Below are 27,892 nucleotides of genomic sequence, written 5' to 3'. Positions count from 1 at the left end.
TTTTTTTTTAGTGAGTGTTTAAAAGGTGCTTGAGTACATGAATTGATAGCATTGAGAAAATGCCAATAAATGATTGCCCTACAGTTGTTCGAAGGTTCATAAATTACATATTTGAAGGAGTGAAACTGGAATGAGTGTGTATTGAGTGAGTGAGTTTTCAAGTAGAGTTTGAATAAATAAATCTATGGTAATTTAAAAAAAAAATTAAAGGATGACAAAAATGGATAATTTTGTAGTTAGTTGATTTCGGAAAAATGGCATATGTGTTAAACTGGAAATGAGTGAGGTTTGAGTTATTTTTATTAAGGAAAAAAGGAAAACAGAATAATAAAAATGAGTCGGTCATTGGTGAATAAATGGCGCACTTAGGAAGTATGTTAATAATCGATTTTTCCGCTGAATGGCAATTAATGGCTTTTNTTGTTAGTCACAAAAGCAAGAAAAAGCTTTTTGTAAATTTATATGTAAATGCTTTAATATTTTTTTTTATAATTTTGCGTATTTACAATATGCTAAGGGATGAGTTATATTTTTTTTAAGCTTAACTTTACTAACTTACTATACAGAAAATCCAACTCGCTTCNAGAAGTTAGTCACAAAAGCAGGAAAAAGCTTTTTGTAAATTTATATGTAAATACTTTAATATTTTTTTTTTATAATTTGCGTATTTACAATATGCTAAGGAATGAGTTATATTATTTTAAGCTTAACTTTACTAACTTACTATACAGAAAATCCAACTCGCTTCATTTCCAATTATTACTTTGTATGGATATGTTTAAATATTTATGTAAATATTTTTGTTGTGGTTTACACTAAACGTTACACTGGGACTAACAGCTATGCGACGATTGGTTTATTTATAGGAAGGTTAGCAGCGAGTAAATATGTATATGTAAATGGTATGGTGTGAGTGTATTAAGAATTAAATAAGATCTGTTTTCAAAAATAATATCAAAACGAATTCGCAAATAATGGATCCCAAATAAATAAAAGTACGAATAACACAAGATGAAGGTAAATAAGTAAAATCGAAAATCTAAAAAATTATTTTCAATTTATATGCAGACATACATACACAGACATCTATATATGTATCTATTGATATGCTAACTAAGTCAATAGCAAACACACACACATGCCAGGTGATTAAAAAATGCTATAAATATGCAAAAATGTATCNGATATTTTTATTGTGGTTTACACTAAACGTTACACTGGGACTAACAGCTATGCAATTGGTTTATTTATAGGAAGGTAAATGGTATGGTGTGAGTGTATTAAGGATTAAATAAAATCTGTTTTCAAAAATAATATCAAAACGAATTCGCAAATAATGGATACCAAATAAATAAAAGTACGAATAACATAAGATGAAGGTAAATAAGTAAAATCGAAAACCTAAAAAATTATTTTGAATTTATATGCAAACATACATACACAGATATCTACATATGTATCTATTGATATGCTAATTAAGTCAATAGCAAACATACACACATGCCAGGTGATTAAAAAATGCTATAAATATGCAAAAATGTATCGAAACCAGCACAGATGTCTACATATATTCGAAGTCACACAGAAATTGGTATACAGAGTTGTATTTACATATGAATGTACTTTATATATGCATACATATGTACATTTGCATTTATTGAGTTTTTTTTTCGCGTAAATATACAAAACCGAGTAGCTTTTTCAATGTCAAATAAAAGCTATTGTAGTGGAGAATATTAAAAAAACAAAAAATTTCTGCACCAAAACACTCCATCCAACCTACAACTACGAAATCCAAAACCTGCTTTTAGTCTTATTTATTTTGGCTTTAACTAAATAATGTGTTTACATATGCTTGCAATGAAATGCGAAAGAATAAAAACTAAGCATCGCACATGGCGCTGCATAGCATATCCTTCGTTTGCCCATGAACGCAATATTATTATTATTATGTGCTCGGTTGCCCGGCAGCTATATGGCCACACAATAACAGGCTTATGTGAATTTACTAGTAAGCGTTAGTTCAAAATTTATTGTCGACCATGTTTTTTTTTTTTGTTTTGTTTTGTTCGTCGTACTGTAATGCGCCTTTAATATGCTTCCTTTTGTCTACTACTACTCACTTATTGTGCCATTCCATTTTGAAGCTACTCAATTTTCGGGTATTTTCGCCCAAATGTAGGCAAAGAGTATTACATACATATCTATCAGTGGAATACATATATTTTTGTTCATGTCGCTCGCGTTGTATACATACATACATACATATCAACATATGTTCAACACTATAATATGTATGTATGAAAGCTTTTGAATAGTTGTTGCTTTAGTTACTTAGTTTGTAGTTGAGTGAACATTTCCATAGCTGCCTTCAGGGCCGCCAGCCTTTGCTGGCATACATATGTGATATTGCGATGTTCTCATATTGTAAATTTCGGCTCGTCTATCAATAATAAATAAATTCCCTTTGCGTGTTATTGTGTTGACATTTGTTTGTACATACATATGTATGTATGTAAGTATGCATGCATGAAGTGGACGTGATGTTATCCTATTTGGCAATAAATATGACTTCTTTGAAGCAGAAAATGCGAATGTGAAGGTCTGTTGGCATTTCAGCAGCATATGATTACTGTTTGTTTGGAAAGTTTTTTATTACTAGTTAGTAGATGTATTCTTTATTTTGTTTTTAACTTTAACATTTTTCGCTCTTTTATTTTATTTTTAGTTTTATTTCTGCCGTTTTACTTTTTAGTTTTTACTCTTACCCTTTATATTTTATCGCTCAACTTTTTGCTTTTAACTTTTATTTTTATTTTTTATTGATGTGTAAGCATTTTTGCTCCCGGTATTGGCAAAATTTGCTTGCACCTTCATATGTAAAGCAAGAGGAATTCTGAATGAGTACAAATGAGAAAAAAAAAATACTGTTCTAGCAACAACGTTAATATAGTTCGGAACTTTATCGACCTCAATTATTGACTGGTTCTGGCCTTTTTCAGGATTATTTCGGGACTAAATAATTCAAGACTTTTTCGGTAAACTTCGGCACCATTTCGGACCTAGTTCAGGACGAGTTAGGGACTAGTTTGGAACTTTTTCGGGAGCACTTTGCTATTACCATACGATATTTTTTGGTTTTGTATTTTTTATCTTTCATATTTCATATTTCACCTTTTACCTTTTATCTTTTATGTTTTATGTTTTATATTTTATCTCCTATTTTTTATCGCTTATCGTTTATCTGTTATATTTTGTCTTTTACATTTTATAATTTTTCTTGTTCACTTTTGCATTATATCATTTATTTTTTATCTTATATCGCTTAACATTTTTATATTTTTTAAATTTAATCTTAAATTTTTTATATTTGATCTATATCGCGTATATTTTATATTTTGTGTTTTTGATCTTTTTTATTTTATATTTTATAATTTATACTTTGTATTTAATATTTAATATTTAATATTTTATATTTTATATTTTATATTTTATATTTTATATTTTATATTTTATATTTTATATTTTATATTTTATATTTGGGGTATTCACAACGGTGTCGTAAGTGTCGTATTGTTGTATATCGTAAACTTTAAACGCTTTAAAAATATATTAAGGGGTTCGAAAAGTACCATAAAAGTTATATTATGAATTTTCGTAGTGTTGAAAAACAGTTGGTCGTGGTTTAAAATTCAATGAACGTTTATTTGAGCTTTTAATGTTTACGACATACAACAATTCGACACTTACGACACCGTTGTGAATCCCTCAATTTTATATTTTATATTTTATATTTTAAATTTTATATTTTAAATTTTATATTTTATATTTTATATTCAGTATTTTGTCTCTTAGCTTTTTAGCTCTTATAGCCCTTATTTTTTATCTTTTATATGTTAGAATTCTCATTCCTTCTTTTATTTCTTATCTTTCACCTTTTATCATAGGCTTTTTATCTTTTGTCTTTTACGTACGTTTCATATTTTGCTTTCTATCATTTACATACCTCTTGTCATTTATTTTTTATCATAAATTTTTTAACTTTATTTCTTATTTTTTGTCTTTTGTTTTTTTCTCTTTTTAGCTCTAATTTTCGAAATAAATCGGTGTTTTTATGAAAAGCTCTTTCTTAGCAGAATTACGTTCGGAGTTTTTTCTCTTTATGTCTTTTCACAATAATAATAAACTTTTAACAAATCAGCTACGGCGGCAATAATTATGTAACTAAAATAAGTATTCGTCTCAATACTTAAATGGAATCTTTTTTCATAGTCTCTTTCTAAACCTTGAATATTGTAAATATTTTCTTGCTATTTCTTAAGGCAATGAAGTGCCAGTCTCAAAGCCAATAGGGGTATTCGCTTAGTATTTCAAAACCCTTGAACGGTACAGGAATTGCAATGTAGAACAGGTTCCCCATGGAAATACTTTGCAAACCGTGCATTCTGTACACCGCGAAAGGGTTTTGCAAGACTTATCGAATACCCCTGTTATTATTCGCCAGTGCTCGTGCTCTTAGCTATGCTCAATGACTTTGTAAGCAAAGACCGCAAGAGGCTTAAATGTCACGCATACGCCCACCATGGCTGGCAGTACTTGTGCACTTAGGCTTAGTCAAGCTACAGCAGACACAAGTTTAAGAGCGTTTAATTACATATTTATGTAATGGGTTGATTACAAGTGCTTGTATTTAGCATATTGTATACAAAGTGCGTAAGTTAATTATTGAAAGCTCAAACATATGCTGTGACATATTAACAAATAAGGATGTATGCTCAAGAAGCTTAGAATTAAATTGCTTACGTTTGCGGGGGACTTAAAACACATTTGCTTTATTCAGATCCCAATTATTGTGTTAAATTTTTAATCCGAAAGCGTTATTTAAAACACAAGTAGTTTTCATAAATATCAGCGCGTTAACAAGCAGAAACTTAACTTTATTTTCTTGCTCAACATTAATTGTGTTGCTCTGCCTATTATATTTCAAGCCATTAGCGACACTTGTTGCTGTCACTTCAAAGTTTCTAAGAAAATCCAACCTTGAATCATCGCAAATTCAAAAACTTAGAAGCAAAGTTATTCCAGCTATCTCTGACACGTGTGTGAGTATGCATACCCCCCACACGCATAGTTGCGGCTGCAATTGTGTAAGCAACGTCTTCCCCAAAATTGCCTGCTGGCATAAAACTTTCTAAATTAATAGCTTACAGGGTTGACACTTGTCAAAGAAGTTGACACTTTTTTGATAAATTGAAAGGGAATTGATCGGCAATAATTGTTGTGCATTTCATATTGACACTTAGAGATAAGGAAGTGTGATCCGTTAGCTACTACCTAGGTATGAAAGTGAAAAGTTATGTTGTAGGACTTCCCATTTTATTTGGAAATTCAATTTGTGTGGACAAGGATGATATTAGCCGATGTCTCTCGAAAAATATTTTAGTCAATTAGAACAAAATAATTCGCAACAAGCTACTAAAATTCCGTGTGAAGTTCAGCGTGGCGTATGAGTAATGTCTACTTCCAGAAGCCAATAATGTAAATTTGGTCGTAACAGTTATGACAGCGTTAAAAGGCTGTAAGCTTTTAGTTTAACTCACTGATGTTGTTACGAAAGCAAGCATAACGGTTATCGTTATCGAAAGTTTTATCGCTATCGAAACTGTTATCGAAATCTTTAGGACTATATTTATCAATGGTGGTGTAGCTGTCCACATCACTAAATAAAATTGTTATCGATAACTGTTATCGTTATTTATTCTGATAGCTATGGGTGTAGTTGTAGATATAAATAAAAAATAATGATATCGATAACTGTTACGGTCATTTATTTTGATAACTGCGGGCGTAGTTATAAATAAAAAATAATGATATCGATAACTGTTATCTATGTATGTATATCTGTAAGCGATATTTATTTTGTGTGACATCGGCAGCTATACCATCACCGATAAATTCATAACAATTTCGATAACGGTATAGAGTACGTTACAGATTGCAGTGCTAATACCTATAACAACATTGATGGTGATAGCAACACCGGTTAAAGAATAATAATCGGCACAGATGAATATATCGATAAATTTATCGACAACGATTATGAAAATTTCTTTCAGTTTCGAAATGCGTTTTAAAGTAACATTAACGAATCTTGAATACGAAGGAAGCCCTTACCCTACACTCATTCATATACATACATAAGTACATACATACATATGAGTGTAGATATATGAATGTAGGTATATTAGGGTGCATCACTCTCCAAACAAAAAAAAAATCGGTGATATTTTTCCATCGGAATTATAAAATCTATTTCGAAAAAATATTAAGATTTCAAAGTACCTCCAAAAATTAACTTTTTTATAAATACAATTACTTTTTAAAAATATTTTTTTCCAGAAAATCACCTCAGATGATAGAAGAGTTCAAGCTGAAAAGATCTGCATAAAATTGTTTAAACATTTTAACTACGGAATCAATTTAATGCCATTTTTGAATATTTTTTTTGAAATGTTTTGTCGGAAGTCTTAAACTGTAATAAATTTTATCATTCCGGTGGAAAACCCTCCAAATTTTTATGATGAGACACCCTAATGTTATTGCATATGCATATACATACGTTAATATTTAGATTGTGCCGACAAATATTAGACATCGCATGTACATACTTAGTAGAAGTAGACTTTGAAAGACACAGAGTAATACAGTAAAGACACAAACACATATTTACAAAGGTAAATAAGATATTCTACAACATAAGAAAGGCTACCAAAATGCAAAAATTGTCTCAAATTTCTTTCATATAATATTTTGCAGCCTAAACTTAAAGTTACATCCGCTGAAAAGCATACAAAGTAAAAAATAAATTGTTTTCAGAATTTATAACAAAAAGTTATTATTTTACAAAAAAGTGTCGATTAAATTTGTCTCTTTCCTCTGTTTATAACTTTATTGAATTTCTAAAATTTTTGTTTAGCGTCTTTTGCATTTTGATAACGATTTTTATGAGTTTTTTTTTTCACGAGTCCGCACTCTAAAGTGGCTTAAAGCATACATAAATATTTAATGCGGGAGTCAGGCATACATACATTTAAGTTAAATCAACAAATACATACACCTAAGTACAAATGCAGGAAATTTAGTATAGTAACAGCTACAGTAAGCATAGTATATATGTATATGTGTACATACACACGTATGTATATGTATTTAAAAAAAAAAAAATTGCGTTATGTTATTTACAAAATATTTACTTTTCTGTTACAATATTTCGAGTAAACTTTGTGGCTTTAACTTTTTAATTATCTGAATTTTGTATTGCTTATAAACAAAAGTTAATTCTTTGCTGCATTTAATGTGTTTATTGTTGTTTTGTTACTTTTTTAAGCTACTATAATTTCTTGCTAATCTATGGACTGCATTAAAATCAGTTGCATTCCTTAAAATATATCCGTTTGCATGTGTGTGTGTGTGTGTGTGGGTGTGTGTGTGCGTGTGTGTGTGCGTTTGTGAGTTCAAACGCTTAACTAACAAGTGTGAGAGTAAAATATTTAGAATCTAAATTATTTCCAATGCCATTCTATTTACATAGCAAACAAGCAGTAGTCACTTAATAACATAGGCAGTCCTTATTGCTTACATTCCATTCATAAAATTCTGTTAATTTACATAAAAGTGTTGTGAGTTTTTCAAAGAAAGTGATTACTATTTCATAATTTCATCGAAATAAGTTGCTACTTTTTATATCGTATATCATTCGTGATTTAAAAACGCTGCAATTTTGCATTCCCATTTTCACGTTCGCAATCAAAAATTGTATGATTTTATTTTTAATTTTTTTTTTGCAATATTTGCTATCAAAGGCATTCCGCTTTCATAGCATTCAACATAACTCGTGCCAGCTGGGGATATATATATTTTTTTTGAACTTTAAAGAGGTCGATCACTAAATTTAAAGTAAGAAAATGAACTGAAAAGAAGAAACAAATTAAAGATAAACTAAAAAAAAAAAATAATGCTTTAAAATATGAGAACTAAATAAGTAATATTTCTTAAAATAACAGAAGAATGAAAAAAAACTAAAAATAACTTCAATGTTGTCTTGGTAAAAGTGTGCGCTGTTTATGCGTGAAATATTGTGGATTTTTTAGAGTTTCAAGCTAAAGTGAGGTGTTCGAAAACTGTTTTTATTTTAAAGGAAACATGGCAATATGCTAAATACCTAAAAGCTTTTTGATTTCCCTCTAAAAGCTATTAATAAACTAATTGTTCTTTTTTTTGTATTGCTACTTTCATATATGTATGCATATTCGATAAACCTTTAGTTCATTTTGATTCCTTAATTTCTTTAGACTTTTTCATCATTTTGCTACCAAATTCCCTGGAGTTCGAATATTAAATGCATTTCCTCAACAGAAAACGAAAAAAACCCAAAGTTACACTAAGGCATTACGCACATTACGCGCCTAATCTTAATATACATATATGTATGTAGAGTAATCGTTTCGTCATGCCGAAACGAATGCGTGACGACTCGACTTCTGCACATTTGCTCGCCTTGCAAAATTCATGGTGGCAAATACAAAAAAATTAAACAAATGACGATTTCAAAACGCCAAACGCCTTACAATGTTAGGCGCTTCGATTCATGAAGCTTTTATGGTTAGGAATCGTAATATATTTACAGGGCTTTATTGAAATACTACATGTGTCTGGCATAAAAGCTTCATACTTTAGTGCGGAGTGCCTACAGCATCTACTTGCCATAATAGAGGAAAAATCAGTGCAATCGACGAAACATTATAATAAATATAGAAACACGTGCGGCCCGAAAATAGACAAAAACCTTTCATAGATAACTCGATGTTGAAAAAAATTTGTTTTATATTTTTTTCCTTTTTTCTTTATTTGGGCCGTTTTCTCAAGTAGCACTTGAAACACACTTTTTTGGAACAAAATTTGTGCTAAGGCGCAGATAAACTTTAAAAGCTGCTTGAGAAATTGGCCCAATGACTCTAACATTTCGACTAACCGAAACCATCTACAGCTCGCAATAATATCTTGGGTACTATGATGTTTGGAAATTGGAATTGAAATTGAACCATACATGAAATAAGGAGTACATTTATGTTCGAATAGATCAATAGTAGACAAGCAGCAACAGCAAAGAGAGTAATGAACACTTCTCTCTCAAATCTAAAAGTTTCCTAAACATAAAAAATTTTAAAACTAAAAGTTGCCTGAAACATTTTCGTAAACGTGAGAAAAACTGCCAAATATTTGGAGTTCCATTAAGTCGAGCCCTAACCGCCAAAATAACGTAACCGACATTTTTTTCAAAATTTTCTTTTTGATGCAGAAATGCATCTAGATGCTCTAGGAATATTTCTGCATCAAAAAGAAAATTTTGAAAAAAATGCCGCTTACGTTATTTTGGCGGTTAGGACTCGAAGTTATTTTAAACATAAAAAATCAAATCAAAAAAAAAAATTCATGAATTCCATAAATTGCAGTCAAATGACCTTGATTGGCTGTTTTTCGTGCTGTAAAATTGGTGCTCCAAACCTCCATATCAACTGTCACTTTGCGATCTCAGTATCTCCTACTTTGCAAGTTTTTTGCTTACGTCGAACAGACTAACAGGGCAATTCTGGCTAAGTTTTTAAAACGTACTTCGTAAGACAAATGAAAGACAGATGGCAAGATGGTTCGAAAGACTTTTGTTATTCTATTTAGCAAAAAAGAAAATATTAGAAAAAAGCTCTCATGCAGAAGAGAAAGCACTTTCATATCCTTTCATATCACTTCGCTTGCGTCTCTCTAACAGTCGCAATGGCCGAGTGAGCGTGCCATTGGAGAGATCCGAGTTTGAGTTCTCGGACAGCGGACGCCTTCTTCTTTTTTGCAATTAAAATTTTTTTTTATTTTTTAATGCAATCTAGTTCTAAGTTTTATATTTTTTGTTTGAAAAGAATAATATACATTTTTTAATTCAAATAAATTTTTAGAAACATGTTTTATATATATTTTTTTAATTTATTTCTGTTTTCTTTTAACTTTATTGTTTTAAAATATCTATATATTTTTGTTAAGTTAAATTTTCTTTTAGTTTTTAGATTTTATTGCTTAAAAAAGAAAAAGTATTTGTTTTATTAAATTTAGTTTTTAGAAACTTAATTTAATTAATTTTTATTTGCTATTATTATTATTATTTGTTTTTAATTTATATTATTTTTTGTTTTAAAAAGAAAAATAGTTTTTTTATTTAATTTAATTTTTCTCATTTTATTTTTTTAATTTTATATATTTACTTTTTTAATTTAGTTTTGTTTTAATTTGATTTAATTTTTAAGTATTATTTTTTTTTGTTTTAAAATGTATTTTCAAATTTTGTTGTTTTAAAAGATTTTTCTTTAGTTTCATTTAATTTTTAAAAATATTTGTATTGCTTTGCTTTCTCTAAATTGTATATATTTTTTTATTAATTTAATCCTCTTTTATTTGTTAGTTTTTATTGGTTTAAAAAGAAAAATTTATATATATACTCAATTTGATTAAATAAAAAAAATTTATTGCTGACGCTAACACCTCCACGTTAGCAGATGTTACAATTCGACTTTCGAAAGAGTGTAGAGAGCTTTCAAGATAGTTGTCAGAATTGACGATTGTCTTAGGAAATTGTGGTGAGTTGCCAGAATTGCTCTGCAAGATATGTACATATGTATGCATAAAAGAAGTTATCAAATTTTTCAATAAAATATTTTCTAGAGCTAAGCATTTTTGGGAAAGGAGAAGATTTGTACCGATATTCTATGGATGCAAGCTTTGTTTCATCAAAAATAAACGAATAAAAAAGGGATAAGTTTTTAAAAAGTACTACTGATTTTGGGTTGGTATCATTTATTTAAAACGCTATGTGCATATGTATGTAGCCTCTAATAACTTCTGTGAATTCTAGTCATATTAAGAATAGGATAATAGTACTGCTCTCTAAAAATTACAAAGAGTGTATTAAAATTCTAAAGGTATATAAATAGTTACTCATAAATTGTCATGAAATGTCGATATTAAATAGTAGTAAGTATGTCGTTATAAGAAAATAGTTATAATACGAGTATTACATTGTCAAACTGCAAATTTAAAATTATGATGAAAAGCTGTCATTTACATTTACAATAGCGTTGTATATTATGTATGTATGTATGTATTTATGTATATAAGTATTTTTTTTTAAATGCTATTTACATCTTTTCTAATGAGTTTATATGTTAAAAGCGGTTACTTTGTGATAATGTATAAATGAAATAAGACATCAGATATAAAAGAACACGAAGACAATACGAAGTGGCAAGAAGAACATGAAAATTTTTTACAAAACCAAAACAAGTAAATAAAATAAAATGTCATGAAAAATCGATTAAAAGGAGATTAACGAGATTTTAAATTATATGTAACGGAAAAGTGAAAGAAGAAATTATTAGAACCTTTTACTTTGTTTTAAAATATACATATTTATACGAGTATATATATATTACAGGTATAATCGTTTTATGTTGCTTGGATAAAGGTTAAACATTGGTTAAATTTAAGGTTAAATTTTATGGTTTATTATATTTGCATAAACTAATAACAAAATTTTTATATAAGGATATGTTTTTACACAGGTACTTGGGTTGGTAGGTAAATGGTTACTATAAAGATTTTATTTACCCTTTGAGGTGTCTAGTTATGTAGCGATGGTAATTGTCCGAGTTGATTAAGGCTTTGTGTTTGTTGATGTCGAGAGATAGCTGCTGTTAGGAGAGAGTCGATGTTGAGAGATAGCCGATGTTGAGAGATAGCTGCCGTTGGGAGATATCAGTTTACATATGTACACACGACTCCGGTTTGGGACATCTGGCCGATGAAAATTGATACACTAAAGTTGACAGATGCTGTTTGATGCTAATATATACCGTTTTGAAATAAGATAAGGGAGAGTCCCTTATAAAATTTTTGGCGAACTCACATACGAGGTTTTGCATTTTGTTGATACGCGTATTTGTACTTTAAACGACGATATATAGTCGATACATAGCAAGCAGTGGAGCATATACGTTTAGTAGCACACACTCTTTATAGTTAATCATCTGCCCACAACAAATGACAGCTGACCACTGACAACTGAAAACTTACAGCCGAAAGCAACACAATGATAGCTGAAACATGACAAATGAAAAATAACAGCTAATAGCTTGGAAACGATTGCTAAAAAATAACCAATGACTATTGAACAGTTAAATAAAAATGATGACAACTGAAAAATAAAAAGTGACTGCTGACAAATGACTACTTAGGAAGGTAAGCTGTCAAATGACAGATGAAAAATGAAAAATGACAGCTGACAAATAATACATATCCGTTAAAATGTGACAAATGACATCTTTCAAATAACAGCTGACAAATGATATATTTCCGTTGAAAATGAAAAATGACAACTGACAGATGACAGGTGGCAAACTGCAACTGATCGTAGATCATAGCTAATGACCATGATAGAAGACAGCTATTTGATGACAGGCGATGCCTGACAAATGACATGTAACAAGTGTCAATTCAGAAAACTGCTCTCACTTAGTGCGAAAACTAAAGAAAAAAAATCACAATTTTATTGAAGTTAAATAGAGACTTTATTTTTAGATTTTCAATGCGTCTAACTCACGTTGGGATGATTTTTTTAGTTTGACAGTTTGACATTCTTTTGCTTGTTTTTATTTAATTTAAGTTTTCATTTTTTTGTATTTCTGCTTTTGCAGTCTATCCACTAAGTATACAGATGTATGTGTTTCTCAAAATATGACATAACTCACAGTAGAATTTTCGTGTAGATAGATATTTATTTGTTTACTCATTAGTATATAGCCTTTTTTTGTTTGTTTATCTGTATAATACTCGTACAATTTAGTAGCAATTTTCCAATAAATGTATAATACACATAAGTATGTATGTATAATGTATGCTTGTTATAATCGCACAATATGTATGTTCGTATGTATGCGCTTGTTTCATAAAAAGTTGTCATCAACACTAAAAATACGCATAGTTTACCTCTTAGTTTTGAATTAAGCCTAATTTAGTTGTTTGTTTGTAGTCGCCAGCAAAATAAGTGGACTTTGATTTTTTCAAATTTAATAAATATTTGTTTAGTTCCTTTTCGTGTATATGTATATGCATATGTATGTTTGTTGAATATCCGTTACGCTTGATTTGTATCCAGTTACCGTTGTTGGTACAAGTACTAGTAAAATAACAATTTTTAGACAGCAATGCAGATGTTTGCATTTTTAACGATTCACGCTTTTTTTTATATGTATGTATGTATGTGAGTATGTGTAACTTAATTTTTTTTGCACTACAAATTCTTAGTCAACATTAAAGCATGAACTTATGCACAGTGGAGTGATTTACCTATATGCTATGTTATATTCAAATTAATAAAAACTAAAATAAAATACAAAAAGACAGCTTATTTATAACTCTTCAATTGCATTTTGCATTTGCTTTATCACCCATCTGACAGGAGTTATGTGTGTGTGTGTGTTAGTAAATTTTGATAAAATTCGCAATTGGTTTTTTTTTTTTGCAACTGCGTTTGCCTTTCTGCTTAAGATTTTCAAACCTTGTTTTACTATTTGTACAAATATTTTCTTACATCTTCTCGTTAATGCACACCAATTTGCTAACTATTAATAGTTTTTCATTCATTGACTTTTGTTTCATTCTACAAATAACATTTAAACATTTTAACATTTTTGTTCATTCAACATTTAAAAACATTAATACTTTCGCTTTCTCATTTTAACTTTTCAACAGTACTAACGGCCATATTTGCATATCCACATACACAATAAAAAAAGGGCGCTAACGAAAGAGTTCATCACACTGTGTTGACATATATGCAATGAATGAGTTGCCACATCGACCAAATGCATGTTTCAAAAATTTGTATTTTCTTTACTTTCAAAGCAAATAGAAATTACCTCAGTTTGTAATTATTATAATTTATTTTACTTTTTTCAAATGGCACTAATTTAATTTAATTGTTTATATTAAAATAGTTTATTGTTCTTTTTCGAAGACAGCGAATTTCATGCATAATTTAGACAAAATATCGTGTTGCCACTGTCAGTCAGAGTATTTGAAACATGAAAGTACATAAAACATTAACGTTAAAATAATATAACAGCACATCGTCAACGTTAGAATTTAGTGTTCAAATCTCAATGTTGCTGCTACTAAGCCAATCAATCACTAATTCTAGACGCACTTGGAAGTAATTTAATTTGAGTTATGCAAATTTTATCTAAAAATGTTTGCATGTATGTTTGTGTATATGCATGCGCTTAATATTTTATTTTATTTTTTTGAACCTTTCAACATTTTTTATTTTGCAAATTTATTCTACTAACTTTTAATTTCGCATAACAAGTTAAAGCATTGGTTTTTTTTTTTGTTTGTAATTTTGTAGCGTTTTTATGTGTACGTATGTATGTGAGAGGATTTTTGAAGTTTTTCTTAACGCTTAAAATTCTATTGTTGGTGCTTTGTTCTTACACTGAGAGCAATCGGATTACTCTTCGAAAAAACGATATTTTACAAAATTAATTATAATAAGAAAAGCTACAGTTAGTCACACCAATGAGTAAGTTTTTGAGTTGTGAGTTGAATGTAATTGCTGGAGTTGTAAAGTAGTTAGAAAGAAGTAATAAAAAAAAAATATATATATATATAATGAGTTCTATGAATGATGCTAAAAATGATAAAACTAGTCTTGGCCATTACGAGCACATCATCTTAATTATTTTAAAGAAATTTATTTAGGTAAAGATGCCCTTATGAATAACTGAGCAAACAGCAATGAAGCAGATCCTGGTGGTACATATGTACATAATGTGAAGGTTTCCCGCAAGACACTAACCACCACTGCGCACCTTTAAATGAACCCAACAAATGTCCCTATTTAGACCTGACACCGCCAAAACACCACGTTTCCTGGGCCTCGGTTAAAGCTGATGACAAAGATTGCAAGATTTGTTGATGTGAACCTCTTCGATCACAACGACAAAAATAACATCTGTCTGCCGCCAAAAATAACATCTATGCCTTAAAAGTATGTTCAGACAGGCCGCTAATCGAACAATTAGCTAATAGAGCTCGATTAACCATACAAAATTTCCGTTCTTAATTGCTCGATTAGTGCTTAATCGAGTGCTATTTGAATGGGGTTTTAATGCAACCCTGCTGGATATGTTTAGTATTGAATTTGAGATATGTTTAATGAACAAATATCAATCAGCTGTTTGTCTCTGCTCCTCTTCTACAGCTGATATTCCATCAGGGATGGAAATTGAGTTTTCAAATTATATCTCATAAAATATCAATTTATATTTATATATATATATATATATATATTAAAAATAAGAGTTCAACCATTCCCTGCGATACTATATCAACTTCAGGAATCTTATTAAACAAATTATGCTATGAAAAGAATATTTTCCGAGCAGTTCGTGACTAAACCGCGTGACGCTAATCGAGCAGCTGATTGTGTATGAACACCAAAGAGCGGTAGGTCAATCAAAAGAAGAATTGACTCAATTAAATTAATGTCTGAACTTAATATGAGGGCGGTTGGTGCTTAGAAATTTAACTTTGGCACAGTGTGTGTGCTTCACTACTTAAAAAGTGGTTATAATTATGGTTAATTGTAGTTATAATAACAAGGAGGGCTTTTTGTAAAAGTTTGCCTGCAGCTATTAGTTTTTATAATGTATAGAAATGCTCAATTCGCTTTAAAATTAATCAAACTTAAAATTTTTTTTTAAATGTGTGTTTGAAAATATGTATAGAACTTTTAAAACGCAAAAGTTAGTTCCCCTATACTGAATGATTAATCTATAAAACTGAAGCACCAAACTATTTTATCATACATTTTTTTTTTTGAAAAGATATTTTTTTGTAAAATTAAATTTCAATCCATTGGATAGTTTTAAGAGCGTAGGAAAATTAATTTCGAAATCACGAAAGAAATATTTTTGATTTGCTCTGCTACTTCTTTTCTGCTAAAGCTATGTTTTTTTTTTGTAATTTGAACAGTTGTTATACATATAACTTCATATATTTATGTATGTGTCAACATGTTTATTTATTAATTATAACAATATAAATACTATTTGATTTCACTATTAAATATATGTATGTAAATCACTAATAACTACAAACACCAATAATTCGAATACTTATTATTTTTATTTTATTGAATAATTGGAAGTAAAGAAAATGGGTTTTGTTTAAGATATGGAGGAAGGAGGAAAAGATGTAAGTATGTATGTTTCACAAAAACTGGCACAGCTTAATGAGGGCTTCGAGTATTTTGAAGCTTCATCAAGCTTTTTTCAATTTAGAGAACTATCGCTTTTAAGAAAGAGGTTTGTGATTCAAGCCTCGGCGAAAGTCCGGAAAATATCAAGAAAACAGGGCTTAAGGTCGTACGAGGGTGTATAAATAGGAAGCAATGTATGCATATTTTTAGTAGAAAAATGTAGAAAATATATGTAGGTATTAGTAGTTGCTTATAGGTGAATACTAGTAAGATAAAAAAATGTAAAAAGTAATTTTCAAAATAGCTGCGAATTGAAAGGTTTTTGTTTGGGTTACAAAACGACAGTCATAGTTTCTCTCCAAAAGTGGTAAGTAGTAGGAAATTATAAAAGCGCATATTCTTTTATCAGCAATAAAAGCTATATCGCTTACTTCCTTTTCTCTTATTTTTTTTTTTAAATATGTGTGAGAGTATTAATTTTTATTTTTTTGTTTAATTTCGTTTGATTTTAAACACACATGTTTGTAGGCATTTAACGTACATTTTTAGTTTGTTATTAGAGTTATAAAAGTACAAAAAGATAGAAGAGTCAGAGTTTGGAAAATGCTTTAACTACGCACAGAAATTCAAAGAAGTACATTTGATTAGTTAGTTTTTCGCAACAAAAAGACATTTTTTTTAAATACAAATTCTACGACTTTTTGGTGAAAAGAGAAAGCAAGATTTTAAGTAAGGTCTACGAAAATATGAATTGAGCATACTATATATGTGTCATGAGATGAAATAATCAATTACTTATTTAACACATTTATTTTTTAATTTAAATATTTAATTAAAACATCATAAAGTAAACAAATTTCTAATAAAAACTAAAATTTAATACAGTTACAGATAAGTAAACGTTTTAAAAACTACTGATGTGAAACTTTTTCTTTTATAATTTAATAAGAAAAAATTATTTTATAATTTTCAATTCCAAAATGTAAATAAAAATTCTATAATAAAAAATTTTAAAACTTTAAATGAAAAACAAAAACAATAATAAAAATAAAAATAAAAAATTTACGAAATTTTTAAATTTAAAATATTTTCCTATACAATTTTGTAAGTTTTTAAATTTTAAATATTTTTAATTAAATTTTCTTTGCTTTAAAGCCCTAGATTTAAGAATTTTAAAAATTGTAATTTAACTAAAATTTTAATATATAAATTAATTTACTTTGAACAAAGCTTTGAAATGAGTTTTAAATTTTTAAGTTTTTAAGTTTGAGTTTTTTTTAAAAAATTTATTTTTATGCGTTAGATTTTAAAACTTCAAAGCAAAAGTTTTTTAATTACTATCAAAATAAAAAAAAATGTTTAGAAACATAGAAATTTTACATGTGTTTGAAGTTTCTAAAGTTTTTTTTTTGAATTCAGATTTTAAATTTTTAAAACCTCAGACCTTAAAATTTAAAAATAAAAACTTGTTATATAAAAATTAAGTTCTTGAGAAAATGAATTAAAAAGGTTTTAAACAATTCATTTAAATATGTAAGTTTTTTATTATCTTTGTTTTGTTTATTATCTAAAATTTACTTAACATATGCGAATTTAAAAAGTGTTTATAAATCCTGTTTCTTTTTCTTGGCTTGGTTCAAAAATTAGATTGAATGAAAATTTTTAAACAAAGAACTAAACGAAGTTGGATACTTTATTTTTTTTTATTTTTAAATTTTGCAGATATTAAAACCTTAGATGTCACAAAAACAAAAAAATAAACTGAAGTCTTGAAATTAGGGACATATAAGTAAATTTAAGTAAATTTTAAAATTGAATCTAATTTTTTTAAATCAAATTACCCTAAATTTAAGATGAAACTTGAAAACAAAAAATTTAAATGAAGACATAAGATGAATTTAAAAATTAAATTTGTTAAATTAAAATTAAACTTAAAAAATTTTTCATTCCAAACTCTTACAGCCAATTTCTCGAAAGCAATTTAATTGAAGAATGATTTTAATTTTTTGAATGTAACTAAGTAAAATTTAAAATTTTAAGACAAATAATTTTAAACAAAATTTTTAAGTACCGAACCAAAGTATTTACTTTATAAAAATTATATGTAAGTGGGAAATTGCTATTTGCTTAAGAAGCTATTCTAAAAAATGAAAGCAACAACAATACAAAAGATTGAAAGGAAATTAGAAGTGTTTATTTGCGACTACTGATTCTTCAATTTCCTGCGTAGTTGCCTACTTGCTCGCTTTAAATTCTTTTTTAATACACGATTTTCTGAAATACTTTTTATTTCAATACTAGTTTTTCCTTGACAAAGAAGCTTTATTTGTTTCGGTAAAGAAGCTTTACACAAACAAAGCTACGCTTGGCTTTCACTTTTGCGCTTAAAAACTTTCTCACGTTCAGACATTTTAAGTCTTCCGTGACCTTACGTGCCGCCAGAGCTTTACTAAATTAAAGCTCTTCACTAAGGTGTGCATGCACGGACAAGGAAATTTCAGTGTATAGCCAACGTAAAAATACGCTCATAAAATAAATCTTAATTATTCTTGAGTTGCTATGGTATTTTGTTGAGGATTTTATACCGGAGTTTTGGGTAATTTCCGTCTGGTCGGCGATGCCGGTGATTTGTCTGTTGTTGTTTCAGGGTCTGTAGTTGTTGTTGTTGTTATTGTTACAAGTGAAGACGTTTAAGTGTTATTTGTTTGATTTTGTAGCGTATTTATTTGTGTTAAAATGAAATTAGTAATAAAACATAAAATTTATGTGGTAATTGTGTTTGTATATAAAAACGCAGATTGTTGATAAATAAAAGAAGAAAAAGAAAAAAGAGAAAAAATTTTGTTATAAACATTAAATTTTATAAAATTCGTATTTTTTAGTAAAATTTGTGCGCTTTTACTCCACGAATTGAGTGAAAGCTCAGATAAAAAAGCTCCTGGCTTATATATATATACATATATAAATTTGGCACTTTTGCAACTTACCCGCAATTAAGCCCAGTCCCACTGGACCGTCACCAGAACGTCGTGGACCACTTTGATTGCCGCTATTGCCCGGTGGTAGATTTTCATCGAATAGATCACACATGCGAAAGTCGGTGGCGTGTTCGACTAGCAGCTCGACTATGTCGCCAGTGCGATCCATAATGGAGCAGACTTCTTCGAAGCTGCGATCGATCAGCGACATGCCATTCCACTCGAGTATCTGTAAAAAAAAAAATGATCGGACGGTGGAAGAAACAGATGAAAAATATGCAAGAAATTTATATGCTGTTGGGAAAGTACTGATATGGTAGATATATAACATTTCAGTGAAAGCGACTATTTGTGAGTGCAGCTCAACTAGTCCTGACACATCATATCACCAAGAACCCCAAACTGTTTCGTTTTTGCCTCTAAAATAAGAGTCCGGGTTTCTTCAAAAAAAGCCGACAGCTCTATATGTACAATGGTGGAAAATAACAGCGCGACATTTTAGAAAAATTTTGCCTATTTTTCCTTTGTACATTGATTGCCGTTCTTCAAACAAATTTTTTCAGAACAAAATTTGTGTTTAAAACCTACATGAAAAAAACGGCGCTTAATATTTATTATTATTATTTTTTTTTTATGAAATTATAACTCAATATCTAACAAAAACCATATACATTTTTTGAAGTACACTTCAAACTTGGTGCAAAAATTATAAAAATTTTGCGAAATTGCATCGAAATTTTCAACTTTTTATTCAGATTTGTATTTTTTTTTATTCTAGTACAATAAAGTGAAAGTTGGAAGTTGTCGAAAAATTTTGTTATCTTTTGGCAATTTTTAACGTATTTTCTTCCATGAAAAGTATATACTTTTGTATGGGAAATAGTGCGTAATACAGTCAGAAAAAAATATAAAAAATTAACGCGGTTATACTAGAATTTAATGGGCCATAAAACTGCATACTCAAAACGTTTAAGAAAAATCTAAAATCGGAAAAAACAATAAATAAAAAATTATAATTAACATTACGCTCCCTTCGAAAGCTTTTATATGGTAAGCTTTAAGCTTCTTTTTGTTGTTAGATCGATTGGCATCAAAAACACTTCCACCGTAGTATTTTTAATCGTTGGAAATGGTGGAAGACAAAAGGTACACGATACACTGGAATTTCTTAAATGAAAAAATAAAGAACGTTTTTATGTTTTTTCTTTTTGTTTTTTAGTGGAAACTCTCATCTCGGGAGAGCCTTGTGAATTCATTCGAGGCAAGTAACTTTTCACGGCGGCCAGGTTCAGTGCAACTGTACTTTAAACGTATAAAGAAATGTAGCTTGAAAATCTTTGCGTAACTGTGTAAAAGTAGGCCTAACCACAACTGTAATTATTTCACAGCTGATTGAGTATTCTTTGAGCTTTCACAATAATAATGAACCATTAAGTAATTAGCTGCCAGAATATAAAATAGCAGCAACCTAAAAGTTGCTTTAACGTACCCATGAATCGGTTTAATGTCTTAGTTTTCCAAACTTAGTGTGCGCTGAGCATGAGTATAGAAACTTACCAGTAGATTGTGCATTTAAACTTTGATTTCATAAGCTTACTGCGAATTGCATACAAGCACTAATTGGCAAGCAAAATAGCAAACTTGCTAAAACTTTGGAGTATTGCATACCTTAGGGCGCTGTTCAAACGAGTACCGGTGCTTTGGTAGGCAAATAGTCAATGCATGCGATAGACAATCTCTGATTTTATGACTTCACTGAAAAATCCTAAAGCATGGTTTCCATTAAACAAACCGCATATTTCAGCAGCATTTATTATTTTATTTGGGCTTACGTAATATTTTCTACTTCAACCTTTCAATGAAGACGAATTGCATTGAGTGCATAACAGCATCGCTTCTTAGCTTCCAGTAAGCTACAAGTGGCACATAAATATCAATCAAGCTTTATTGTTATGCATAAAAAAAATGTAAGGCAATGAGCTCTGCAGCGCATGCAAGGACAACAACGCTTAGGAGTCAAGTTAGTGAGAGTATTATAAATGGGATCGTAAAGAATTATGACCACTTAAAATCCACTACTAAAAAAAGGAAATCCGCCAAGATACGATTTGAAGGGGAAGAGAATGAATGAATAAATAAAAAAAGGGATAGTTATGCGAAGAAGATTGAAAGCTTCAGAGCTTAAAAGCAGCTATGAGTAGTTTAGTAAAAATCAACAGATGTTGCAGGTTTTATGAGTGGATATGTTGCATGAAAAAAAACGCTTTTTTTGCTAGGTAAATGAAATGTTAAAAAACAATTTAAATACAAAAGAGCGATAAACTGGATAATTGTTGCCCCAAAGGCATCAAATAATTGCGTAAAAGTGGAAAGTAGAATACTCGTAAAATAAGAGTAATTTGTTGTGAAATTCAATTAACGTTTTTTATGCACTCCCCAGCCGGCAGTGAAAGGCGTTAATGACGTGACGATTTCATGTATATATCTATGTGGAAGATATGCAGGCGTAAAGTATTAAATTGCATGTCGTAGCACTGCCTAGCTACCTACCTGTGCATCGAGTGCAAAAAAGCATAAAAATTCCAAGCATAGCTACAGGCTTTTCTTGAAAATAAGATTATGCGCCGTTGTCTTTGGCGCTTCACTTTATATTTATAAACTGCCAATGTGTGTTGGTGACACAAACAAGTTAAATGAATTACCTTATCGCCTTGCTGTAGTCCATTCTTTTCCGCCGGTCCACCAGGCACCGTCCACACAATGTAGGCGAATAGGCGGCCATCCGCACCAGTTTTGCCTCCAACAACGCGCATGCCAAAGCCACGTGCTGTGAAAAAATAAAGCAAGAGGGAAGAAATTATGCATAGAACGCCTTTAAAGGATGGAAATTGTTATGCTGGTTCAAAGAGAATTGACGTCTAATAAAAATTGCTGTACTTTTTATGCGGGTTTCTTGAACATGTGATTTTCTTAGTAAAATGTAAAATTGGGTGTATCATCGTAAAAAGTGCTCGATTTTATTTTCAAATAACAAAAAAAAAAAAAAAATAGCGAAATTTGCATGGTACATTTTGAGTCGATAGGGTACTACTTTTATGTTTTAGTTATTGGAGCTTATTGTTGTTTTCGTACGAATCGAAAATCCTGAAATTTTCCTGTAATTTTTAAAACAAAAATTTTAAATTTTCGATTCGTACGAAAACAAAAATACGTCCCATTATCAAGAAATCAAATGATCTTTAGCTTTTAAAGTTTTTTGAGACTTTAATAACTTTTCGATATTTTTCTTCGGAACCTTATGGTTTTTCAGTAGCTTTTGGGAATTTTCCGAACATATTTGGGGCCCTGATGGTTTTTTGTGCGAATTTCTCTGGAATATGCGTATGGGTTTGCCTCGGTATTTTTCGAGACATTTCAGCAATCTTTGGGGAGTTTTAGATATTTTTTCCGGCAGTTTTTCAAAACTGTTTGGAACTTTCTTAATATTTTTTGGTATTTTCTCGAAAATTTATTCAAGACGTTTTAGAGGTTTTAGAAAACATTTAGGATACTTCGTGATATTACAGATTTTTTACGGGTTCGATTTGGGGTGCTTGGACATTTTTCGTAACTTTTTTGTTTTACTCCGGATTTTCTAAAGACTTCGGGGGTGTTCAGGTCCTGTTGATTATTAATTTTTTTTTTATAGCTCTTATAAAGGTTTGAAAAAATTAAAAAGCGGGATTTTTCGGGAACATGTAACACTTCTTTGGTATTTTTCGAAATTTTTCTGTATGCTTTAAGTATTTTAGGATATCATTTCGATTTTTTTTGGAACGGCGTAAGAGTTTTCTGTATATTGCGAAATTTTTCCCCACGTTATATTTTTGGGCACATTTCGCGTTTTTCCAAATATTTTGTTTTTGAGACCTTTTGGAACTTTTTGTTACTTTCTGCTTTATTGTAGTTTATCGAGGCTTCTCGGGAGTTTTCAGATGTTCCTATAAATTCTAATGTGCTTCTTAGATAAATATAAAATCTTTATTTTTTGGTGCCTTTTTAGATTTTTGTGCTCTCTTTAAGGTATCTCGATATTTTTCGAGACATTTTATGATTTTACGGGAAATTTACTCAGAAAATTTTTGGAATTTTTCTCGAGATTTGTTTAAATCTTTTTCCGTATTTCTTTGGGGTTTTTCAAGTTCTATGTTTTTCGGGACATTTCTGGAACTATAGGGATTTTTCCTTAAGTTCGTGCTTCATTCTGGATTTTCGAGTTGTTTTTGGAAGTTTTCGGCTTCAACTCATAATTTCAATTAAACTTTGCTTCTTATAAACGCCCTAAATACAAACATAAAAATCCAAACTTAGGGATTATTTTCTGCTGCAAAAATATCGGAAAAATGTTGTCTTTTATTTCTGATCTGAAAAAGGTAAGGTAAAATTTTCCGCCTGCCTTTTTTTTAATATTCATTACGGAATTCATGCCCAAAATCATTTTATCTTTCCGACGATGCCATAACCCATAATATTTCTTCAACTGAGGTTACGTATACGCAGCGTACGCCTATGTATACCTAACTACACATTATCAAACCTACTCTTTCTCTCATCCTTAGGTATGTATTTCCGCTTCGTTTCAACCAATTTTTTTTTGCCCACCACAACAAATTTGTCAATTTCAATCCTGATTAACTAACAGTCTGTGTTAATCGTGTCATCTCGTTCACCCCAAAAATCAATTGGAGCGGCGTGCTTGACGACCAACAAAAAGGCTTATGTCAGCATTCGAGAGCAGTAGTTTGAGTTGTGACTAGCCAATTTCAATTTGTCTATTTACTTGTGTGCTCTTTTTATATTCGTCGTTCGATTATTTGAGCTATTTGCTATGACTTCTGCTTTGAGCCTTGTGGGTTTTCCTTTCTCCCCTTATCTATGAAATTCGTTTGGAGTTATTCGCTTTTCATTGCTTGCTTCATCGCGGTCAATCCTCATCGATTACATTCGTATGCTTACAGACATTTTGTTGGACTTTAATTCGTCTTTTATAACTTGTCATTTGCGTTTTTTTCGCCATTTGCAAAAACGAATCAAAATGAATTTTATTTGACTTGTATGTACACTTTTTATAGAGGGTTTTNGCATTCGAGAGCAGTAGTTTGAGTTGTGACTAGCCAATTTCAATTTGTCTATTTACTTGTGTGCTCTTTTTATATTCGTCGTTCGATTATTTGAGCTATTTGCTATGACTTCTGCTTTGAGCCTTGTGGGTTTTCCTTTCTCCCCTTATCTATGAAATTCGTTTGGAGTTATTCGCTTTTCATTGCTTGCTTCATCGCGGTCAATCCTCATCGATTATATTCGTATGCTTACAGACATTTTGTTGGACTTTAATTCGTCTTTTATAACTTGTCATTTGCGTTTTTTTCGCCATTTGCAAAAACGAATCAAAATGAATTTTATTTGACTTGTATGTACACTTTTTATAGAGGTTTTTCTTTCATTCGTTCATTGGTTGGAAGTGCATAAACAAGATGCTGGTAATTTGTTTTCCGAGCACGAATTGTATGAAAGGAAATTAGAATTCTATTTGTGTGTATGAGTTGTTTTGTTGGGGAATAGGATGAAGCGCATTGAATGAAAGTACTATTTGTTGATTTGATTTTGAGTAAATTTTATTTGCTCGAATGTTTTATTTTTTGTATTTTCGACTTTAAATTCGTCTGACCTCAAATTCACTTAATGTCTTTATGTGCTTAATACAGTTGGACACAAAGCAATTAATGTCTTATTCAACTGGGTTTTAAACTTAGACACACATTTTACCTGACAGTATGGAACATGAGTAGGCTAATTTTTTTTTTGTTACTTTAATAGCTACTTGCGAGCATTTTTTAAACCTTTTTTTTGCCCGCGGCTCTGCCCGCATGATATGGTATTTAACATTATGCTATCAAATGCTACACTTGCACATCAATTTGCTGTACTAAATGCTATACAAATTTTATCATAGACCAATAACTAAATCAACAGTTGCTGTATGAAGAGCAAATTGTCATTCTTAAAAAGCTTTTATTTGCTAGAATATATTTTTTAGTTTCATATCAATGCCGTATTGTTAAACTTATTTGAAATTTGTGTAAATCATAAACATTTCAGAACTGTGGCAACTCTTTTTCTATTCAGACCGTGAGTACACATCTGTGCATCTTAAATAATTGCAATTTGTAACAAGTAGCGAATATTTCCGGTCACTTCTGGTTATTGTGTTACTCCTTATGAACTTGTGAGCTCAAAAGGTATCAAAAAAATATTAAAAAATATAAAATAAATATAGAAATATAAACATAATTTTTTATTAATGCCATAAAATTAAAATTTGAATTTTAAAACAGGTAGCAACCCTTTCCGCAATTGTTTGGAGCAAATATTTTCTCAACCTTCTTTCATTTAACACCCGCATTGTAATGTCTCTTCTAAACACTCACTAAATTCAACTGAAATTTTTAAACGGGTGGTAGCTTTCTTCAAAAATACTCGTACACAAACCTCCCTCCTGAAAAGTATTTTAGAGATAAAGCTTTCTTAAACCTCTCTTCAACCATTTTAATATATTTCACTTAGCTTCCATGTTAAATTGATCTTGAATTACTAAACAGGTGGCAACACTGTTCAAAAATATTTTAGAAATATAGCTTAATTTAACCTTCATTGCTTGATAAGCATACTATATTATTTTATTAAACTTACCTATTAAATTAACTAGTAAACGGGTGGCAACCCTGTTCAAAAATATTTAAGAATTAAATCTTTACGTAACCTCTATTGTATGATACTCATATTAAATTATTTTTTTAATCTTGCCGATTTGATTATGTGAATTAATAAACGCGTGGCAACCTTTTCCAAAACAATTTTCGAAATAAAGCTTTATATAACCTCTATTGCTTGATACCCATAAATATTTTATTATTACTTAATTATTTTAAACTTTTTGAACAGGTGGCAACCTTCTTAAAAATATGTTCCAAATGATAGTTTTTGAACCTCTTTCATTTTACACACACAATCTTGTAACATTACCTTTAACTTTTTAATTAATTGATTTAACTTTTGAAAAAAAGTGGCAACTCTATTCAAATAAATGACTATTTTAGGTATATGTTTCCACAGAAACCGGTGGCGATATATAAAATTTGAGCCTTGCTTCCGAAACACTTTCTTTATTTTAGCTTTACAATTACTTTTCCCAATAAAATTATTCGTAGAATACTCGAAAGAAAGTTTTTCTTATATAAGATTTCTTTATATAATTCTTTTAATATTTCATTTTAGTTAAGTACTCACATAGATTGCACAATATTTTTTAATATTCCTAAGCTACAAACTTTTCCAAGGTTCATCATAAAATATCTTCTCCTCTCTTTTTTTCTGCCACTTAACAGCTCTCTTATTCTCCTCTCGATTCCCAGAAATTTGCTTAATTTCCCTTTTACGACTTGCAGCTTAACAGTCCCACCAGCTGTCATTCATCAAAAACATTTAAGCATTTTGTATTTAGTATCCACCAGACCTGAGTGGCAGGCACAGGTAGAAACGATAATCGTGCAGCGCACAACAAACGAAACAAAAAGACAATATGGCCAAGCAGCAGCAGCAGCAGCGGAAGTAAAACCATTAGTGCGCTTTGCTTCACAAAAATAACGCTTCAGCATTTTCCACAAAAAGTCTTCCAAAGTTAAAATGTGCAAGTTTTTGGCAACGAAAACGGTCTCCACTGCCCCAGAGTGGCCTTAGCTGTAAGCTTACGATGCTTACGTGAGCGAGACAGCGCTAAGCGCTATTCCTCCGCGGCTTGCATTACCTGAAAATACCCGCAAAACGGCTGGCGTTCGCAAACGCTTGGGGAGACGCCAGCACGTGAGGGGACTTGAACTGAACTGAAGTGCAGTGAAGAGTGCCTCGCGCGCGTTGGTCTCGCTTGAAGAAGTTCTTTTTTTGTCGTGCGGCTCTTGCCCCACCTTTCGACTTGTGCTGTTGACATTGCCATTTGTTGCGTTGCCCTTTTCGCTGGCATTATTGTTTCGCATTGTTTTAGTTGCTTTTCTTACTGCCGCTTTGAAATCGAGTAGAGTACTTACTTTCTTGCCAAATGCAACCGTCGTGTTTTTTGTGTTTGCTTCTGTTCTTCTAAAGTTACTAAATGTTTCACTGCTTCTCGCGCCACTGGCAACACAAGCAACTAAGGTAAGAGGAATGGTATCAGTTGCTTCGAGCCCGTGCGAATGCCAAATGCACTTTCTTGAAATAGTAGTTACAAATTAATTAATTAAATCTCGTATTAGTTAGGTAACTGTTGTGGAGAATGGGAGATGAAATTCACGGTAAATCATTGCAAAATAGATTTATATAATTTTTGACTGGAAAATGTGTCTTCAAAATAAACATTCTAAGGCTACTGACAGCTTTAGATTCACACGTAAAGAGTGTAAAGTTCCTTTTTGAATAACGCAGATCTCTCTACGAATATGAGTTTCTGGACTCCGAGATTTCTAGGAGATTGCAAAGCTGACGG

General features: G+C 30.3%; 1 protein-coding gene across 1 annotated transcript in view; it reads right to left on the bottom strand.

Moving 5' to 3' along the window:
* Positions 1–27,407, bottom strand: part of LOC108367662 (regulating synaptic membrane exocytosis protein 2-like) — a 47,655-nt gene extending 20,248 nt beyond the window's left edge. The window contains exons 1-4 of the mRNA XM_017622332.1: positions 27,182–27,407; positions 22,041–22,165; positions 19,348–19,567; positions 18,946–19,010 (exon numbers count right to left, since the gene is read on the bottom strand). Coding sequence (XP_017477821.1) covers positions 18,946–19,010; positions 19,348–19,567; positions 22,041–22,165; positions 27,182–27,407 — 636 coding nt within the window. The remainder of the gene's footprint in view (positions 1–18,945; positions 19,011–19,347; positions 19,568–22,040; positions 22,166–27,181) is intronic.
* Between the last annotated feature and the right edge of the window lie 485 nt (positions 27,408–27,892).

The sequence above is a fragment of the Rhagoletis zephyria genome, unplaced genomic scaffold (genome assembly GCF_001687245.7).
Source record: "Rhagoletis zephyria isolate East Lansing unplaced genomic scaffold, Rhagoletis_zephyria_1.1 Rzeph_scaffold_02761, whole genome shotgun sequence".
NCBI lineage: Eukaryota > Metazoa > Arthropoda > Insecta > Diptera > Tephritidae > Rhagoletis > Rhagoletis zephyria.
This window is presented reverse-complemented; position numbering and strand designations above follow the sequence as displayed.